This window comes from Canis lupus, chromosome 19 (assembly GCF_011100685.1).
Source record: "Canis lupus familiaris isolate Mischka breed German Shepherd chromosome 19, alternate assembly UU_Cfam_GSD_1.0, whole genome shotgun sequence".
In the NCBI taxonomy this organism is placed as follows: domain Eukaryota; kingdom Metazoa; phylum Chordata; class Mammalia; order Carnivora; family Canidae; genus Canis; species Canis lupus.
In genome coordinates, this window is record NC_049240.1 from 31,483,078 (window position 1) to 31,505,540 (window position 22,463).

Consider the following 22,463-nt stretch of genomic DNA (forward strand, 5'->3'; position numbering starts at 1 on the left):
GGTGGAGCCCTAGAGTCTGCTTTACCCACAAGCTTGCAGTTTGTTGATACTGCTCATTAGTGAGTACGCTCTGAGTAAGGTGATCTTTCACTGACTGCCCCACGCCTGTAACTATTGACCCAATGACACCAGGGCCTGTGAAGGCATTAGAAGATATATGATAGAAATATCAGTGGTGACCACCCTGCCAATAACTCACTTGAACAAAAATTCATCTTTTCTGGCATCAGTTTTCTCATTTATCAAATGAGGTCATTAGAACAGGTGATGGGTTGGATTATGTCCTACAAAAGATAAGATATAGTTCCAATCCCCAATACCTATGAATGTGACCTTATTTGGCCTTTGCATATGATATCAAGTTAAGGTGAAGTCCCTTGAGCAGACCATAAACCAATATGACTGGTGTTCTTATAAGAGAAATTTTCCCCTCATGTTTATAGCAGCATTATTTACAATAGCCAAGACATGAAAAAATCTAAGCATCCATCAGCAGATGAATGGATAAAGAAGGTGTAGTATAGGGGCGCCTGGGTGGCTCACATGGTTAAGCATCTAACTCCTGGTTTTGGCTCAGGTCATGATGTCATGAGTTGTAGGATGGAGCTCTGTGTCAGGTTCTGCGCTTAGCAGGGAGTCTGCTTGAAGACTGTTTCCCTCTGCCCCTCCCTCAACTTCTGTGAGTGTGCATACACTCTCTCCCTCTTCTCAAATAAATCTTAAAAAGAAAAGGTGTGGTATATATACAGTGCAATATTATGCAGCCATAAAAACACAAGTAAATTCTACTATTTGCAACAACATGGATGGAACTTGAGGGCATTATGCTACGTGAAATAAGTCAGACAGAGAAAGACCAATACTGTGTGATCTCACTTACTTAGCCATTAACCCATTGATGGATTTTGGGCTGCTTCTATCTTTTGGCAATTATGAATAATGCTTCTACGAGCTTAAGTGTATATATCTCTTTGTGACCCAGTTTTCACTGCTTTTGGTTACATACCCAGAAATAGAATTGCTGGATCATATGGTAATGCTTCTAGACCACAGTTGACCACAGGTAACTAAAACTATGGAAAGTGAAACCATGGATAAGGGAGTTCTACTATATTTCAAATATATTCTCTGCCAATTTCCTCTCTTCTCCATCTGAATTCCTTTAATGTTTATATTGGTATGTTTTATAGTATTCCACAGGTGCCTCAGATCTTTCCCCCTCATTTTTTTTTTCTTTTTCTTCCTGACACTAAAAAATTTCAATCATCTTAAGTTCAACTCACTGATCCTTTCTTTTGGCTACCCACACTTGCTATAGAACCCCTCTAGTGGGCCTTCATTTCAATTATTTTACTTTGTAATTCCAGGATTTGTTTCTGTTTTTTAGTATTTATTTATTTAAGTAATCTCTACACCCAATGAGGGGCTCAAATTCGCGACCCCAAGATCGAATCATGTGCTCTACAGACTAAACAAGCCAGGTGCTCCTGTTTGGTTCCTTTCAATTCTCATTTTGTTCAAACATTGTTTTCCTAGTTTCCTTCTGTTCTTGTCCATGGTTTCCTTTAGCTCATTGAACATATCTAAGACAGTTGATTTCACATCTTTGACTAATAATTCTACTGTGTGGACTTCCTTGAAGATGATTTTTGTCAGATTCTTATTATTTTTCCCCTGTAAATGGGCCATGCTTTCCTATTTCTTTGTAATTTAATTTTTACTGAGAAGTGGACATTTTGAGTATTACGTTGTGAGAACTCTGAAAACCTAATTTCCCCACTCCTCAGGAATTACTGAGCCTTGCTTATTGAGATGGGGAGCTGTTCATTTGTTACTTTTCCAAAACATTTTTGTGAAGTGTGTATTTCTTTTTGTATATGGTCACTTACATTTCTATTCTGTTATCCTGACAGTATTCAGCCAGTGACTGACAAATATTGCCATAAGTGTCTGGCTTTCAAGAAAGGGAGGGGGAACCAAGTACTGTTTTTTAATCCCTTGGAAACAATGTTAGCCCATTGGGGTTGAAACAATGGATACCAGCCTCTATCCTGGCTCCTTACTGATCAAAAGCAGCAATTCTCAATCAAACCCATAATCTCGATATTCAGAAGACAAGGTCTTTATTGCCCACTCTGGCTCCAGCAAGCCTAACCAGAACCACAGGTAGCCATCCCTACTGCTGCCTGCTGCAGGGATGGTGGATGGTAGTTGCTACCATGTGAAAGGCTGAAACTCACCAAAACTTACCAGTCTTGTCAATGGCAATCTCGTGGCTGCTGCAAATATTCCATCTAGAGCCAGAATTCCAAAATAGTTACTCCAGAGAGTCTCTTCAAGCTAATTAGTTGTTTAAGTGGAAAGACAGATTCTTGGAACTTCCTACTCCACCACTCCCATTCGTTTCTAAGACATCACTCCCATTCGTTGTTTTTTTTTTTAAGATTTTATTTATTTATTCATGAAACACACACACACACACACACAGAGAGAGAGAGAGAGAGAGAGAGACAGGCAGAGGGAGAAGCAGTCTCCACGCAGGGAGCCTGACGTGGGATTCGATCCCAGCAATCCAGAAGGCAGGCTGAGCCACCCAGGGATCCCCTCCCATTCGGTTCTTTAAAAAATATTTTCCTTATCTCTATGTCGTCCTCTACATCTGTGGCATATTAATCCTAGTTATTGTTTCATCATCTTTTTCTTCTCATCTCACCATCTTTGCCATTTCTGAGTCTGTTTCTCTCAAATGATTTTTCTCCACTGGGTCATATTTCCTTGTTTCTTCCTATCTATAGCAATTTTTCTTTGCTAGACATGATAAGTTTTACTTTCTTGAACGGTATTTATTTATTTATTTATTTATTTATTTATTTATTTATTTATTTATATTTATGATAGTCAGAGAGAGAGAGAGAGAGGCAGAGACACAGGCAGAGGGAGAAAGAAGCAGGCTCCATGCAGGCAGCCCGACATGGGACTCCATCCCAGGTCTCCAGGATCACACCCCAGGCTGCAGGTGTGCTAAACCACTGCGCCATGGGGGCTGCCCCAGTATTTATTTTTTAGAAAGGGAATTGGGTGTAGGAGCAGAGGGAGAGGGAGACAATCTTAAGCAGGTTCCACATCCAACATGGAGCCAGATAAAGGGCTCCATCTCATGATCCCTGAGATCATGACCTGAACCAAAATCAAGAGTAGAGACAGGCACTTAACTTACTGAGCCACCCAGTTGCCCATTGAATGCTATTTTTTAAATTGATTTTTTTCTCTAGGGTGCCTGGGTGGCTCAGTCCATTAGGCTTCCAATTCTTGGGTTTTGGTTGGGGTTGAGATCTAGTTGTGAGGTCAAACCTAGGAGGGGCTCCATGCTCAGTATGGAGAAGTCTGCTTGAGATTCTTTACCCCTCCTTTTTCCTCCTCTTCTGCTTCTCCCCCCTCTTGCAGGCTCTCTCTCTCTCTCTGAAATAAATAATTAAATAGAATCTAAAAATAAATAAATACTAAAAAATAAATGGGCTTTATCTGTTGGGCAGTTAAGTAACTTGTGAATGAGTCTGATCATTTTGAAGCTTGTTTTACAATTTTTAAAATGAGCCTAGAGTAGTTTTTACCCTATAGCTTGGTTAGACTCAGTCACTTCTAAAGTTTGGCCTTGCTTGGGTTTTTACTTGTATTTTTACTTGTATTGTCAAAGAGGCTTTTCTCCACTCTGCCTGAAAGAAACTTGAATTATTCTCATCCTTATAGTCAGCCCTGGAAATATTCATCCTACAACTTGGTAATTGTCTTCCCTCAGAAGTTTATCTGGCTGCATGGGGTTTCACCATATGCAAAGATTTACTATTTAGTCTAGGATTTAAAGTGACTCTTATGTAAATTTGTAGGAATCTTTATGTGGTTTCTTTCTCTCAGGAACTTTGCTCCATGCCTTATAACAGCCCCAGCTCCCCAAAACTCTGACATCTGCCTCCCAGGTAGCAAGATTACCAGTCTTGTTTGGGTTCTATATTTCTGCATCAGTTTATAAATTGCCTCCACAAGAATTATAGACCAATATCCCTGATGAACACAGATGCAAAAATTCTCAACAAGATACTAGCCAATAGGATCCAACAGTACATTAAGAAGATTATTCACCATGACCAAGTGGGATTTATCCCCAGGATGCAAGGCTGGTTCAACACTCATAAAACAATCAATGTGATTCACCATATCAGCAAGAGAAAAAACAAGAAAGATATGATCCTCTCAATAGATGCAGAGAAAGCATTTGACAAAATACAGCATCCATTCCTGAACAAAACTCTTCAGAGTGTAGGGATAGAGGGAACATTCTTCAGCATCTTAAAAGCCATCTATGAAAAGCCTACAGCAAATATCATTCTCAATGGGGAAGCACTGGGAGCCTTTCCCCTAAGATCAGGAACACGACAGGGATGCCCACTGTCAACACTGCTATTCAGCATAGTACTAGAAGTCCTAGCCTCAGCAATTAGGCAACAAAAAGAAATAAAAGGCATTCAAACTGGCAAAGAAGTCAAACTCTCCCTCTTTGCAGATGACATGATACTGTATATAGAAAACCCAAAGGACTCCACCCCAAGATTGCTAGAACTCATACAGCAATTCGGCAGTGTGGCAGGATACAAAATCAATGCCCAGAAGTCAGTGGCATTTCTATACACTAACAATGAGACTGAAGAAAGAGAAATTAAGGAGTCAATCCCATTTACAATTGCACCCAAAAGCATAAGAGACCTAGGAATAAGCCTAACCAAAGACGTAAAGGATCTATACCCTAAAAACTATAGAACACTTCTGAAAGAAATTGAGGAAGACACAAAGAGATGGAAAAATATTCCATGCTCATGGATTGGCAGAATTAATATTGTGAAAATGTCAATGTTACCCAGGGCAATGTACACGTTTAATGCAATCCCTATCAAAATACCATGGACTATCTTCAGAGAGTTAGAACAAATTATTTTAAGATTTGTGTGGAATCAGAAAAGACCCCGAATAGCCAAGGGAATATTGAAAAAGAAAACCAGGGCAGCCCTGGTGGCTCAATGATTTAGTGATGCCTTTAGCCCAGGGCCTGATCCTGGAGACCCGGGATGGAGTCCCAAGTCTGGCTCCCTGCATGGAGCCTGCTTCTGCCTCTGCCTGTGTCTCTGCCTCTCTCTCTCTCCATCTCTCTCTCTCTCTCTGTCTCTCTCTGTCTCTCATGAATAAATAAATAAAATCTTAAAAAAAGAAAAAAAAAAAAAAGAAAACCAGAGCTGGGGGCATCACAATGCCGGATTTCAGGTTGTACTACAAAGCTGTGGTCATCAAGACAGTGTGGTACTGGCACAAAAACAGACACATAGATCAATGGAACAGAATAGAGAACCCAGAAATGGGCCCTCAACTCTATGGTCGACTAATATCTGACAATGTAGGAAAGACTATCCACTGGAAAAAGGACAGTCTCTTCAATAAATGGTGCTGGGAAAATTGGACAGCCACGTGCAGAGGAATGAAACTAGACCATTCTCTTAACACCATACACAAAGATAAACTCAAAATGGATGAAAGATTTTTTTTTTTTTATGGATGAAAGATCTAAATGTGAAACAAGAATCCATCAAAATCCGAGAGGAGAACACAGGCAACACCCTTTTTTGAACTTGGCCACAGCAACTTCTTGTAAGATACATCTATGAATGCAAGGGAAACAAAAAGCAAAAATGAATTATTGGGACTTAATCAAGATAAAAAGCTTCCGCACAGCAAAAGAAACGATCAACAAAACTAAAAGACAACCTACAGAATGGGAGAAGATATTTGCAAGTGACAGATCAGATAAAGGGCCAGTGTCCAAGATGTATAAAGAACTATTAAACTCAGCAAAGAAGCAAACAATCCAATCATGAAATGGGCAAAAGACATGAACAGAAATTTCACCAAAGACGACACAGACATGGCCACAAAGCACATGAGAAAATGCTCCGCATCACTTGCCATCAAGGAAATACACATCAAAACCACAATGAGATACACCTCACACCATTGAGAATGGTGAAAATTAGTAAGACAGGAAACAACAAATGTTGGAGAGGATGTGGAGAAAGGGGAACCCTCTTGCACCATTGGTGGGAATGGGAACTGGTGCAGCCACTCTGGAAAACTGTGTGGAGGTTCCTCAAAGAGTTAAAAATAGAGTTACCCTATGACCCAGCAATTGCACTGTTGGGGATTTACCCCAAAGATACAGATGCAATGAAACGCCGGGACACCTGCACCCCAATGTTTATAGCAGCAATGGCCACAATAGCCAAACTGTGGAAGGAGCCTCAGTGTCCATCAAAAGATGAATGGGTAAAGAAGATGTGGTTTATTTATACTCTGGAATATTCCTCAGCCATAAGAAACGACAAATACCCACCATTTGCTTCGATGTGGATGGAACTGCAGGGTATTATGCTGAGTGAAATAAGTCAATCAGAGAAGGACAAACATTATATGGTCTCATTCATTTGGGGAATATAAAAAATAGTAAAAGGGAATAAAGGGGAAAGAAGAGAAAATGAGTGGGGAATATCAGTGAGGGAGACAGAACATGAGAGACTCCTAACTCTGGAAAACGAACAAGGGGTAATGGAAAGGGAGGTGGGTGAGGAGATGGGGTGACTGGGTGACGGGCACTGAGCGGAGCACTTGACGGGATGAGCACTGAGTGTTATGCTATGTGTTGGCAAATCGAACTCCAATAAAAAAATATACAAAAAACCAAAACAAAACAAAACACAAAAACCTCTGGGAAAAAAAAATTGCCTTCACAAAGAAAACCTAGCTTATTGGGATCCCTGGGTGGCGCAGCGGTTTGGCACCTGCCTTTGGCCCAGGGTGTGATCCCGGAGACCCGGGATCGAATCCCACATTGGGCTCCCGGTGCATGGAGCCTGCTTCTCCCTCTGCCTGTGTCTCTGCCTCCCTCTCTCTCTCTCTGTAACTATCATAAATAAATAAAAAAAAAAAAAAAGAAAAGAAAACCTAGCTTATTGTAAGGCTCACCTCACATATTTATCTTGTCTCAGGAGTTATAGTCTTATTCAACTTTAGTCCAATATTGCCAAAGTGTTGTCCTATATTTTGTCCAGTTTTCCAGTTGTTTACACAGTAGGATGATTCTGGGCCCTATTACTTCTTCTTGGCCCAAATAGCTTTTGGTTGTTGTTTAAACAGACCAAGTTGCAAAACACAAAAGACCTGAGTGAGCAATGCACCAGAAAAGAAATATGCATGGCCAATAAACATATAAAAAGATATTCAGTTTTGCAAATCATATTTATCTTAATACACGAGAAAATTTAAAAGAGTTGTAATAGGGACGCCTGGGTGGCTCAGGGGTTGAGCGTCTGCCTTTGGCTCAGGGCAGGATCTTGGGGTCCTGGAATTTAGTCCTGCAGTGGGCTTCCTGCATGGAGCCTGCTTTTCCTTCTGCCTCTGTCTCATGAATAAATAAATAAAATCTTAAATATGCTAAGGAAGGTCCAAGGCTATCTGAAGGTAGGAAAGACATATGGAATAGATCCTTCCCTAGCACCTCCAGTGGGTACATGGTCTTCCCAACCCTTTGGGTTTGGATTCTAGACTCTAGAACTGTCAGACAGTCGATTTCTGTTGTTTTAAGGCACACAGTTTGTGGTACTTTGTTATGATAGCAAATAAAGGGGGTGAAGGTGAAAGGGAAAAGGGAAACTCTTCAGTGATGGGGAATGTTCTTTACCAAATTCCTGTGTAGGTTTTTTCCTCCTTTCTCTCTCTCTCTCTCTTTTTAAGATTTTAAGTAATCTCTGTACCTAATGTAGTGCTTGAACCTACAACCCAGAGATCATGAGCCTCATTCTCTACTGAAAGAGCCAGCCAGGCACCACTCCCTTCTTTTTTTAGTTGAAGTATAGTTGACATACAACATACTAGTTTCAGGTATACGAAATTATGATTTGACATTTGTATACATTATGAAATCATCACCTCAGTTAAGTCTAGTTACCATCTAAGACCATACAGAGTTAAGAACTTTAAGACCATACAGTGGGGCAGCCCTGGTGGCGCAGCGGTTTAGTGCTGCCTGCAGCCTGGGGTGTGATCCTGGAGACCCTGGAAATCCTGGATCGAGTCCTTCCTGCATGGGGCCTGCTTCTCCCTCTGCCTCTGTCTCTGCCACCCCCACCCCCTGTGTCTCTATGAATAAATAAAATCTTAAAAAAAAAAAAAATAAAGGCCACACAGTGATAAGAACTTTTAAGATTTACTTTCTCACCAACTTTCAAATTTGCAATACCATATAATTGACTATAGTCACCATGCTGTACATCCCATCCCCTTGACTTACTCATTTTATAACTGTAAGTTTGTACTTGCTGATCCCCGTAGGGGTTTGAGTTACAGATATAGGCACTTGTTATAACTTATTGAATGGTAGACTTAATATTTGTCTGATACAAATGTTATGTCAAAAAGAGATAATTATTGACTATTAGTGATATGCAAGCTGAAATGCCCGGGGGTGAAGTATACAGATGTGGGCAACATCATCTTATGAACTGCATAAAAGATGTATTGATGGATGGAGAGAAGCTTAGGTAGATGGATGGACAAGTGATAAAGCAAATATAGCAGGATGGTAATTACAGAACCTGGGAGGATGAATATATAGATGTTAACTGTTCAATTCTTTTAACTATTTGTTTGAACTTTTAAAAAAAATATTTATTCGTGAGAGACACACAGAGAGAGAGGCAGAGACATAAGCGGTGGGGAGAAGCAGGCTCCCTGCAGGAGTCTGATATGGGACTTGATTCTGGGACCACAGGATCACGCCCGGAGTGAAAGGCACTCAACCACTGAGCCACCCAGGCGTCCCTGTTTGAACATTTTTATAACACAATGTTGGGGGAAAATTTATGGATAGTTGACCCATATATACAAACATAATTTAAAAGGGAAAATATAAAAGGTTCGCTGTATCATTTTTATTTTTCTTAATTTTTTAAAAAAGATTTTATTTATTCATTCATGAGAGATGCAGAGAGAGGCAGAGACACAAGCAGAGGGAAACAGGCTCCACGCAGGGAACCTGATGTGGGACTCTATCCCAGGACTCCAGGATCACACTCCGGGCCGAAGGCAGGTGCCAAACTGCTGAGCCACCCAGGGATCCCCACTGTACCATTTTTAATAGCAAAAATTTTATTTTATTATCTATTTGTATTTATTTATGAGAGCCAAGGAGAGAGAGAGAGAGAGTGCAGCAGAGACATAGGTAGAAAGAGGCAGGCTCCATGTAGGAGCCTGACGTGGGACTCGATCCTGGGACTCCAGGATCACGCCCTGGGCCAAAGGCAGGCGCTCAACCGCTGAGCCACCACCCAGGCGTCCCATAATAGCAAAAATTTTAAAACTGCATATTCAGGAGGAAATTTTACATAAGTTATGGTAGAAACCATATCTTATGGGATCAAAACTAATGGTCAGTTGGCTAAACAGAAAACCATTTAAAGGAGAAATAAAAAAATACACGTGTTTTGTTTTAGCTAAAGACAGTAATATATTTGTGATTCTTTTTACATAGGGCTAAGATCTTTTACTTTGAGTTTGAGCCCAATTATAGTTCCTTAGTCTCTCTTGAAAAAAAAAAAAAAAAAAAGAAAAAGAAAAAGAAAAAAAGAAAAAGAAAAAGAAAAAAGAACAGACCCCAAGTACATCATCTTTTTTTTTGCTTTTCAAATATATCATTTTTTGTTAGTCTTTCATTGTTGTCTTCCTCATACCTATTTTTAACAAAATTTTAAAGAATAAAATAAAGTTTTAATGACCCCTTAAGGCTTTTGCAAAAACCCAACCTTCTTGCTTTTCACACACATATTTCAAAGATATAATAAATTTGCATGTATAGGTTAGCAAATAAACACAACTGATTTTAGTGAGCTTACAGCTTAATTGGAACCAAAAGAGCTTTGGCATGATGAGAGCAGCAAATGAGGACAAGGAGAGAACAAGACTGGTAAGCAGAGTGCCAGTCTGAGTGGGTTACTTGGACAGTGGTTAAGAGAGCTTTCAGTCACCACCATTCCTCCAAAAGAATAGTCAAAGACAACACTCTAAGAAAAAGGGTTTGCAACATATAAATATGACTGTCAGGTGACTAATTTCTTTAATTTCCAACATTTCATGAGTAAAATATTAAATAATCTGATATAAAAATAAGCACATACTTTGCCTGACAAGATCTTATGTTAGGAACACCAAAAGAGGGGCAGTGCTGGGAGAAGAGAGGAGTCAAGCAGTGGTCCTAGTGAAGGAGTACTTCCTCATTCTTTAATCCTCTAAATCTCTTTTAGTTCCTTATTTAATAATCCTCCCACCCCTCCCCAGAAACAGGCAGTGAATCAGGAATTCTAGAAAAACATTGCTCTTAGCTTTCTCCCAGGCCCTTCTCATCACCCATTAATGAATGTAATCATTGTTAGAAAAGCTCAACAACAAAAAATAATCTTCAAAACTCCTACACTTTAAATTACTAAAGCACATCTTTATTTTGCAATTGAACAGTTAAAGTCACAGCTAGAGTTTTTTCACGTTTGTACCTGAACAACTATTTCTCAATTAAAAAAATGAAATATGGTCAACAAATATGTGTAATAGTATTTCACATCACATAAATCGCTCTTAGGACTAAACAGTTTTAATGCAAATCGGCATTTTTATCCTCTGTTAGTATTCATAGATTTTTTTTTTACATGAATGAACTGCAGGAATTCTAATTTTTCACTGAAATTAAGACAAATACACAAGGCCTTTCAAGCATACAGTAAGCTGTATTGACAGATGCAGAGTATGATTTCAAATTATCCAGTATTGACCAAATTCAAGCTTACACATTTTAAATAAACCCTAAGTTTCTTTACCTCTTATTTATGGAAACAAAGGATATGGAAAGAGCTATTTTTGAGAAATGGGGGGAGAGCTACTAGTTCAGTATTATCAAACGTGAAATGACAGCAGAAATGCAAAACTATATTTTAATTACGAAATAAACTAGACTTTTAACTAAGTGACTTTCGCCCTTCATATTTACATATAGCACCTGTTACAAGAAAAAAAAATCCCATACACCCTCTACATAGAAATATTTGTAAAACTACTACTTAAAAATACCACTAATGAGTATATAGCAAATTATCTGTCCTAAAATTAAGCCTACACTGTAGAAAATAAAGACTAGCTTTTCTCATTTGAAAAGATTACAATATGGATTGTAATTGCAATGTCCTGATGCTCTAAGAACACTGGGTTGGACAGTTTTTATTTTTTTAAGCACATATATTCTAATGATAGAAAACAAAAACAGCTTAATGTAAACTGTTTTTAGTGTCTTAAATCCTGACCCTTGACAAGTAGATTGTGTCAGGACTTTGCCCTCTTCAACTTACTTGTGGTGCAGTATTAACTTAACCCCTACCTATGACTTAAAATCACATAAATGGATTTCCAAATATTCATGTAATGTACAAAAAATGCAAAGCAGAAATGATTACTGTAAACCAAACCTGGTTGAAGCTAGCTGAGCGAACTCAGAGTACAAAACAGTCAACTGGGTAGTCTTTACTAAATAAATTACAGAAAAGTGGCAAAGCTAAAATCATACAAGTTGCCTTTTAAATATCAAAAGATCAAGAGATCATTGTAAAGCATTTTACTTGGGTCCAATCCAATGAGCTCTACATACTAATTCATTAGTTTTTCCATATTTACAAAACTCCTAGATTTTATTTTTAAATGTATAAATTAAGTCAGTAGTAAGCATGAAATAAAGTGCTACTATTTAAAATTCAAGAAATCCATTTCAGCATTGAAATTTGACCTACTCTACAGGATACAAGACTGGATAATCTTGTGAATTCACCAAAGGATTGGAAAAGATGGGTGCCAGATAATCCCAGAACTGGACTGAAATTTTCTTGCCAGGAAAGGTAAAAAAACTGTTAACATAACTCAGGAATAAAAATCAAAAAGGTTTTAAATAAAAGGTAAAATGGGCTCAGTTGTGACAAATGGATTTGGGCAAAACAGAGGTCAGCACCTATTTGTGTCTAAGATTGTAAACTGGGCTGATCCTCCTGGACTTTATGGTGATAATTTCATTTAGCAAGGTGGCATTTCAGTTAAAGTTATCATAATATTTGCTAAATTTCGGAAATTCTCAGGGTTGATGGAGCCTGATATTAATCTCTTAACTATAGTTAAACAGTTGTTCAGGGTATTTACTTCACAAAGACTACTATGAAATGAAATCAATGATTTATAAAAGTTGGAGGAATGGGAGAAGTCAAAATAATGAAGGCCCCATTACGTCGAGTTTAAGGAGTGGTAAATAATAAATACTACCCTTTAAAGAGACTGTTGAACAAATTAAATATGCCTAAAAGAGGACTAAAAATGTAGGGTTTTTGTTGTCATTCATCGGAATCAATGAACTCTTAAGCATCTAAGACACCACTGTTACAAGTCAGAACTGGACCGAGTGGTCTCATCTGTCCAAGATACGGATAATAAAAAGGCAAAATTACTTGTCAGGGGCCTCTGCACATATTTACTGTAGTAAATCAGAGGCACAGATTTCTGGCTTCACTAAAGTCACACTCACAACGATGTCCTCATTTGTGGCTGCCACAGTGACAATGCCTGAGAACTTTCCTTCATGGTAAACACATGCAGCAGAATGTTTACCCTCACACAAAAACACCCTTCCATACTCCAGAAGTCTACAAGTATTTTACACTTAAAAATAGCACAAATTTTCTTGAAATTTTCTGTTCTAGAGCTAAAATAAAACAAAGTGAAAAAGAATGTACATTATATTTGAAATATGCTTCAGTAACGACTGCTCATTTATAATGAAAATTACATTTTTCTTCCAAAGTTGCATTTTATATCATGAAATAGAATACACTTCCTTTCCTTTTTTCCACTCCCTTGCCGATTTTTTTGAGAGTATCCTTAGAATCAAGTCATAATTCTAGTAACATTTCAAAGATACATTCATTCTTTTACAGCATGAAAGACATACAAATATCATTCTTTTTACACAATGAAGTAAAAGAAGTTACCAGTTTCAATCTCTTGTCCATAGAAAAATATTTTCTGTATCATTTACACAACAGTAAGTAGGAAAATTCTACAGTGCTTAACTGAAACTTTTATGAACACAAGGCTTTTAAACATTTTCATTCTTTTATTGGAAATTTAAAAGGTTTTAGGAAGTTAAACATTAGGACTTCCAACTAAAATTGTAGTCTTTAACTTGCAATATTGCTAATACCTCTCACTTTGAAAATTAAAAAATAATATACGGTTTTCTCCTTTATGCATGGAACCACTTCTACTCAATGTTGATGGATTGCACCCCAGTAGATACCTCTTCTGGCTGCCCATTTAGCTTGGATTGCTAAAGTAAAAATAACAATTGACTATAAAAGTTTAGAAATCAGCAGTAAACTGCAGTAGAAAAAAAAAAAAACTGCAGTAGAAAAACATACAAATAGCAGCAAATTTAGAAATGGAAACCGAAAAAACTATTTGGTGTCTACCCAGGACAATTTCACCAACCTTATGAAGTTAAAATGTCTAATTTCTGACTGATAGAGGACTTGTTTTGGTAACACTGAAAAAGGCTTGCTGTACTAATTGCTACTAAGAATAAATGAACAAAAAAAATGAAGTTGGAAAAAAAGAATAAATTAAGTCGGTGATAAAAAATTATTTTGATAATAGTTGTAGACATTGTAAAGTAAGCTGAACCTCAAAAATACATTTTAGGAGTTAATTTCATGGGCTCTGTATAAAATGGCTGAACTTATCTATTAGCAGTTAGCTCGCAAAAATGTTTTATTATGTAAATTCCTTTGTAGCTATACAATTCACTAAGAAATTTATAAACAATTTCTATAACTTATGTTGTGTTCACACGGAGACACCAATAAATCTTTGCCATTAGATCATCAATCCTGATATTTGAGAAAATGCAGTGAGTTTTAATAACATAACTGTTTTACTTGGAGGAAATGACACACACACAAAAATGACTGCAGAAATTGTGATTGGACAGCTAAAGCAAATGTGGTGTAGCTACTTTGTTGATATGGCATAAAAGCCAGCTGTGACATAATCCATCTTTTTCATGTCATATTATTGAGATGTTTACTTCAACAAATATTTACCATAATGTATTTACTCTAAGTGACTTAAATGTAAATTCACCTAAACTACAAAATAAGAGATGTAAACATATCCCACCTTATTGTGGTATAAATAATTTTTATGAATTCAAAACTACTTTGGCAACCTTACTATCAGAATATCTTAAATATTCAAAACACAGGTATTAAATAGAACATTGTTAAAAATTGTTTCTTTCTCTCTTCCTGATAAGATTATAAAATAAGTAATGCTTTAATTCTACCACATTATGAACATAAATTATTTGATTATAAGTGGACATATATTCTAAATCCTAGTTCTATGTTTTAAGTGCTTTTAAAAATTAGTCTTCTAATTGACTTTTCAGAATGTTTTCATACTGCATGTGTATCAGCCTAAATACTTTACAAAAGTTTATGCTCTATCAGGGAAGCATGACTAGCAAACTGAGTCAGGGTCCTAATTAGGAACACCTTTTAAAGCCTATTTATTTTCTAAATTAAGCAACATCCTCTAAGGTCATCATAGTTATTAAGTGAAAACACTGCCTGAGTATAATTCTTGAGGTGAAACAGACTAAAATTCACAAGAATTTATGATACTCATATATGTTGCCTAAAATAATAGGAGGAGGTGAGTTTAGATAAAATCATTCAAATTCCTTTCAGCTCTCAAGTTAGAGTATTTCTAATGGAGACAGGAGACTTCTGCTCAAATACCTGATTAGATCTGATCAGACCTGCCAACAGATTTTAAACAACTCTATAATTAAAATAATTCTTCACCCCTCGTTAGTATCAGCCTTTATAAAACACACAAATATATAAACACACTAAAGTGTATATATTAGTACCTGAAACCTTCAATCAACTGTCTTAATGGCTTACCATACCTCTACGTTTGAAGTCAGTTTTTATATATAAATTTTCTCTTTACTCTTAATCAAAAACGATTAGCCCCTTACCCCCTTCATACTTGTGCTAGCAGGCCACACAAAGGAAGTTATTTCTTACACCATTTAGTTGGCCTCTATTTTGAATGGATGCAGTTGTTTAACAAATACTACCAATTCTTCTTGTGAATGTAAAGTCTATTCCAAAATATTCCTCATGCTATGTACATAGTGCTAACACAAATCTGATGCTCAATAAAACATTTGAAATGAACATGGTAAAACCATCTTAAATCAGAGAGGAAAGGTTTTCACAAACATTTGTTAGCATTTACAAAGCCCCTTGATTCACCAATTCCTATTTCCACTTGTGAGAATAACAGTCTGCATTGATTTCTAGAGTGTGTTGGAGGGGGAGATGAGAGAATAGGGGAGTTAGGGAAGGAGGGCAAGAGTACTTCAGATAGAAGAAATTTGACATTTTATTATACAATATTATACCAATATAAATGGAATCTAGAACTACTTGGCATATTAAAGCTAGGATTATTCCTAGAACCTTATGTAGATTGATAAACAGGTTAAAAAATTCTTAGGTATAATGGATAAAGTCTTATTTGTTTGGTAAACAGAAAAGTATAATTAGCATATCCATTTGAAGAAGCTGTGAAGGATAATTTATTTTAAATTTAAGACCCTAATAAAAATGTCTTTAAAAAAGGATCTATACATAAAAATACCGACAGAGAGTAGCTCCCAGATGAAAAATCCATATGTGAGAAATTTAAGTGTGATTCTGAACTTCTAATATTTATCATTTAAAGACTGGAATAATGATTAAAAAAGGCAGCAATGTTCATTGCCAACAAATTATTAGAGTTTATCTCAGAAGTGTAAACAAAGTTGTACGTTAAAGAACATACCACCCATGATATTTATTTGTTTATATCTATACAACTGTATCTTTTTAATCTATGGTTGTCATATTCTGTCCATACAGTTAGAACAGATTTTCTTTTTAATTCAGGTAAAAACTGTCAAACAGTTATTAATTACGTAGACTCCCAACATGATTTTACTTGTTCACTTTTCAACTTACCATGGTATCATATAGCAGCCTAAATTATATTTATCTGTTGGTAGAGAATGGAATGTTCAATTAAGACTATAGTTATTTACTAATTTATACTGTCTTGGCTGGGAAATACAGGGATAAGAGAATTTCTGACATAATGTTTATGTTACTTTTCTCTTAAAAAATTAATATATTTGAATATAATAATTTATTTGGTATCTTGGCTATTAATGTTTAGGACTTAACTTCCTAAAATTTATTATTATGGATTCTGAATATTTGAAATAACATCATTTCGATTACATTGAAGATTTTTTTTTCTCCCCTCTCATACTAAATGGCATTCCAAAATACCTACTATTCAATTCTAAGTTTTATCAAGACTACACAGAAGTATTCAGAAATCACTAGGAAATGAATCTTACTGGGCAATTTTAACATTCTCTCTCTCCATAGACTTAAAAAAAAATCCTGACAAGGAAAATATACACATCCTTAAAGGGAATCAGATCTTCTATCAGGATGGACAATCAAAACTCTCCATATTAACATGCTTATAACTTAATAAGTATATATGAACTGGAGTAATTTAATTATATGTGAAAATTACAACAAAACCCTCATTTCAGTTGAGGGATTAGATTCAAAAATAAATCAGTAACATTTTATTCCTTGTTTGAAGTATCCCAACCAACAGACCAGAGTGAACAAAACTTGAAGTGAACTGAAATGAATGCTTTAGAGTAATAATTTAAACACTGGTAGAAATAAATCACAATGAACTGTTCTAACTTTAGCTGAAAATATTAATATGTTTAACTTTAATATGCATATTAGGTGCCATTCCTAAAGTTAGGGATAAAATAAATAGAAAATTTGATTAATAAAGCATCTTTTGACTTGAGCTGCTAAACTGTAACCCTTGTCCCCCGGGAAAGGAATGTGCAGATTTTCAATAATTCCGTAGCAGCAGCGCACTCACTCAGTAGAACGCAAATCATCTTTTTTTTCTTGTGGCAAAATACAGGAATTGAGTAAGAAATAATTTCCATACCCTTTTTTGAATGCGTAACTCTTCATACAAGAAGCTATGTTTTAAAATGTGAACTGATTCAAAATGCATACAAATGTAAATGTACAATATACATATATATACCTCCTAGTGGGGTCAAATGAGTGCCTTTTCATTAGACATACAAAGATGTCTCAAGGCACTTAAGGGGTTAAGACACAATGCATGCATTCCTTTACATCAAGAATGTGAAATCACATGATTTGGAATAAGCCAACCTTATGATAAATATGTTACATTATTAAATTCAAGAAAATCTGTAGATTCATATTTATACTTTCTATAAGATGCTGGTAAATGGACAATGTGCAGCATTTCCTGGGAAAAGCAAATTCCATCTTTCTTCTCATGAACAGCAGGTCTCTACAGGGGGAGTACAGGGAAAGATGTGCTGCATCCATAGGCAGTGTATTGGCTAATATTGAGAATGATATTGCTAAAATTTAAAAAATAAAAATCTGGTAACCAGTATAGTAATAAGTACATGAATCACTGGGAAACACCAGAGCTGACTCCTGATGTTTACTTCTTTTTGCTTTCAAGATACAGATGTATAACAGAGATGATGAGAATTCTGAGCCTTGTTTGTGGCAATTCTACCAGAAGGGGACTGCATGGCACCACCACAAATTTCATAAATTACCCTGAACATACTCAGTTATTCACTATTTGTTCGGAGCAAAGCATGAAATAGTCTTCAAACACGTGAATTACAGATTTTGAGAGAGTGACATTTTCTTAAACATAAAGTGCAACAGTGCTGAAGTTTTCAGTTTTTGTTAGTTCTTCATTTGTTTTGTCTAAATGCCATTTCCTGCAAGCAGAATTATGGCACAGTGAATATAACAGAAAGCAATCTTCTGACACATGTCCCAGATTTTTGCTTTCTTATTTATTTGATGATGTCGTTAAGGGTTTAACAAATCCTTCTTCATAAACTTTCAAAATAGCTTCACAAACAAATCTGTATTGACTCTGAAAAATAGAAATAATAGAATTGATCAGAAAAACTTGGCTTGCTTATAAAAGAAAGGCAAAGTAAAACTGCACAGAGATACCATTTTTCACCAACAGAATGGTAAAAAATAAAAAAGTCTGACAACATATTTTGTTGGCAACACTCATACATTGCTAATAGGGATGTTAAATACTACATTTGGCAGCATCTAATAAAATCGCATTAATTTACCTTTCACCCAGCAATCCCACTTCTGGGAATCTATCCAAAGATAAACTAGAAAAAGAAATTGAAAATATACATTCATAAATAAGGCTATTTGCTGCTAGATTATTTATAATAATGAAGGGTAGGGACAATTTAAATGGCTATCAGGAAGGTGACTAATGAGTGGCACGTTTTTACAGGAGACTATGATGTGGTGGAGGGTTGGGAGGGTAAGGAATGAAAGTCTACAGATTGCTATAAAGTAATTTCAGAATACCTTGTTAAGTCAAAATAGCAAGGCAAAGAAAAGTGCACACAATATATTCTTTTTATAAAAGAAAAGGGGCACGGGATGCCTGCGTGGCTCCGTGGTTGAGCATCTGCCTTTGGCTCAGGGCGTGAGCCTGGAGTCCTGGGATTAAGTTCCGCATCAGGCTGCATATAAGGAGTCTCTCTCTGTCTATGTCTCTGCCTCTATCTCTGTGTCTCTCATGAATAAATAAATAAAATCTTTAAAACAAACAAAGATTTTAAACACATCTTTAAAATAAAACAAAACAAACAAGAGTATGAGGTCACCACTGGAAGAGGCAAGTGAATTCATTATATTGGAAGTGTTCATCTTGCTTTTCCCATACTGCCTGTATGCAACTGTTTAACCAACAGCTGATGAGAAGTTTCTCTTTAAAAAAGTATTCCAGTTAATAAATATAGAAGGAATAACAGACTATCATCATTCTTCAAGCCCTGTAAGTTAATGATGCAGGCACTGACCACCCAAAGCTACTATCAACATAAAAATAACAGACTATCATCATTCTTCAAGCCCTGTAAGTTAATGATGCAGGCACTGACCACCCAAAGCTACTATCAACATAAAAAAGAAAGACAATCAGACATTAAGTGCCTCTTGAAAGAACAGAATACCACCTAATTTGTTCAAGTCTATAGATCCATTCACCACTTTTAGGAAATACGGAGAATACTCAGTTTGTTCATCAAATAAATTGCAAGAAAAAAGAAAAGAGACATAGGAAGAAGTGACAGATTAAAAGAGATTTAGTACATAAACCAATCAAAATTTGTGAACTCTATCTGAATCCAGACTGGTTTTACCACTTTATTTAACATTGTACGGAAGCTTTTAGCCAGGCACCTGAGCAAAATAAGAAAAGGAAAAGAAACGAAAGGCATCTAACCTAGAAAGGAAGGAGTAAACTATCTTTATTTGCAGATAACATCTTGTATATAGAAAATACTACGGAATCCACTTTCACACATAAAATACTATTAGAATTAATAAATGATTTCAACAAGGTTGCAGGATACATAATCGACGTACAAAATCAATTTTATTTCTATACCCAAGCAATGTATACTCCAAAAATGAAATGAAGAAAACATTTTCCCTTAAAATAGCACCAAAAAGACTTTAAAAAGTTAAGAGTAAATTTGACAAAAGAAGTGAAAGACTTGCACACTGAAAGCTATAACACATCACTCAAAAAGATCAAAGACGACATAAATAAATGAAAAGACATTTTGTGTTCTTGGTTTGGAAGATGGAATAGCATTAAGATGGCAACACTCTCCAAAAAGATAGATAGATTTAATGCAATCCATGTCTTACGTTTTTTATGGAGAGAACAAATGAATTCTAAAATTCATACGGAAATGCAAGGACTCCAAGTAGTCAAAACAGTCTTGAAAAAGAGGAACAGAGTTGGGAGAGTTACATTTCCTGACTTCAAATTTTATTACAAAACTATAGTAATTAAGACAGTATGGTATTAGTATAACAAAAGGCATACAAATCAATGGAATAGAACTGAAAATCCAGAAATACACCCTCATATTTGTGGTCAACTGATTTTTGATGAAGGGCACAGAGACCAGAAAGAGTGGTCTTTTCAACAAATGAAGCTGAGATAACTGGACATTCACATGGAGGAGAATGAAACTGGAACTCTACCTCAAACCATATGTAAAAATTAACTCAAAAGAAATCAGGCACATATATGGGATAGACTATAAAACTTTTGGAAGAAAACAGGAATAAACTTTTGCGACCTTGAGTTTAGGCAATGATTTCTTAGATATGACACCAAAAGCATATATGATTTAAAAATATAAACTGGACGTCATCAAAATTAAAAACTTCTGTGCTACAAATTACTGAATCAAAGAAGTGAAAGAATAGTGTGGAAGAACAGAATTGCAAAACAGAGATCCACAAGATACTTGTATTCAGAAAATATAAAGAACTCTGACAATTCAACAATAAAATGACAAAACAAAAAAACAAAAACAAACTGGAAAAAGGGCAAGGGGCAACCTGGCTGGCTCAGTTGGTAGAGTGAGCAACTCTTGATCTCAGGGTTGTAAGTTTGAGTCCCATGTTGGGTAGATAGATTACTTAAAAATAAAATCTTTTTTTTTTTAAATTTTATTTATTTATTCATGAAGAGACACAGAGAGAAAGAAAGAGGCAGAGACACAGGCAGAGGGAGAAGCAGGCTCCTTGGAAGGAGCCTGATGTGGGACTAGATCCCGGGACTCCAGGATCATGCCCTGGGCCAAAGACAGGTGCTAAATTGCTGAGCCATCCAGAGATCCCTAAAAATAAAATCTTAAAGAGCAAAAGATTTGAACAGATCGTTCTCAAAAGATATACAAAGAAATGACCAATAAACACATGAAAAAATGCTTGATATCATTAGTTATTAGATAAATGCAAATCAAAACTACAAGATGCCACTTTATGTTCAGCAGGATGGCTAAATTAGAAAAAAGACAAGGGTGCCTGGCTGGCTCAGTCAGTGGAACATGTGACCCTTGATCTCTGGGTTGTGAGTTCAAGCCCCATGCTGGTGTAGAAAATTAAATTTAAAATTTAAAATTTAAATTTAATTTAAATTAAATTTAAAATTTTAATTAAAATTAAAAAAAAAAAGATAGTAATAGAGTTGACAATAACGTGGAGAAAATGGAACCCTCATACACTATCAGTGGAATTGCAAAATGGTGTAGCCACTTTGGAAATAGTCTGGCAGTTCCTCAAAAGGATTAACAGTTACTATATGACAGGAATTCATTTTCTGGGTATATACCCAAGAAAAATGAAAACATATTCACACAAAAACATATACACAAATGTTTGTGGCACCATTATTAATAATAACAAAGAAGTTGAAATGATCTAAATGCCAATAAACAGTGGATACATAAATAAAATATGGTATCTCCATACAATGGAGTATTATTCAGCCCCCCATGGAGGGGGGGAGAGCGAGCGAGCAATGAAGTACTTATATATGCTACAGAATGGGTACATCTTCCAATTACACAAAAGACAAAGTTAGGATTTCATAGACACGAAAGGTGCAGAACAGGCAAACCTATAGAGACAGAAAGTAGATTAGTGGTTGCCTAGGGCTAGGTGGAGAGGAGGTTGGAGACTGTATGAGGGAAAATAAGTATGAGGTTTCTTTTTGGGGTGATGAAATGTTCTAAAATTTGATAGTAGTGATGGCTGCAAAACTCTGATTTACTAAAAATCACTGAAGTGTATGCTTTTTAAAAGAGTTAATTTCATGGTATGTGAATTATATTTCATTAAAGCTGTTCTAAAATAGAAAAAGACATAATTTACATGAGACAAATGGAAATTTGAACATAGGTTATTTGGTAACATGAAGATATTATTATTAATTATACTTACATGTGATAATGGTATTATGATTTTCTTTAGAAGAAAAGCTACTCCTTATTTTGTCTAAAAATGTTACAGTGTTTTATATTTATAGAAAATTTGGTCTTCAAAATTAAAAAAAAAAAAATCTATTTATTCATGAGAAACAGAGAGAGAGAGAGAGAAAGAGAGAGAGAAGCAGAGACATAGGCAGAGGGAGAAGCAGGCTCCATGCAGGAAGCCTGATGCAGGACTTGATCCTGGGTCTCCAGGATCAGACCCTGGGCTGAAGGCGATGCTAAACCGCTGAGCAACCCG

General features: G+C 36.1%; 1 protein-coding gene across 13 annotated transcripts in view; it reads right to left on the reverse strand.

Moving 5' to 3' along the window:
* Positions 1 to 10,561: 10,561 nt before the first annotated feature.
* Positions 10,562 to 22,463, reverse strand: part of PTPN4 (protein tyrosine phosphatase non-receptor type 4) — a 208,998-nt gene continuing 197,096 nt past the window's right edge. For 10 of the 13 annotated variants that reach the window (XM_038564936.1, XM_038564934.1, XM_038564933.1 and 7 more), the window contains one exon: positions 10,562 to 18,264. In XM_038564936.1, coding sequence (XP_038420864.1) covers positions 18,178 to 18,264 — 87 coding nt within the window. In that variant the 3' untranslated portion in view covers positions 10,562 to 18,177. Of the gene's footprint in view, positions 18,265 to 18,478; positions 18,524 to 22,463 lie in introns of all 13 variants that reach the window. The other 3 variants (XM_038564935.1, XM_038564932.1, XM_038564937.1) reach the window with 2 other exon arrangements.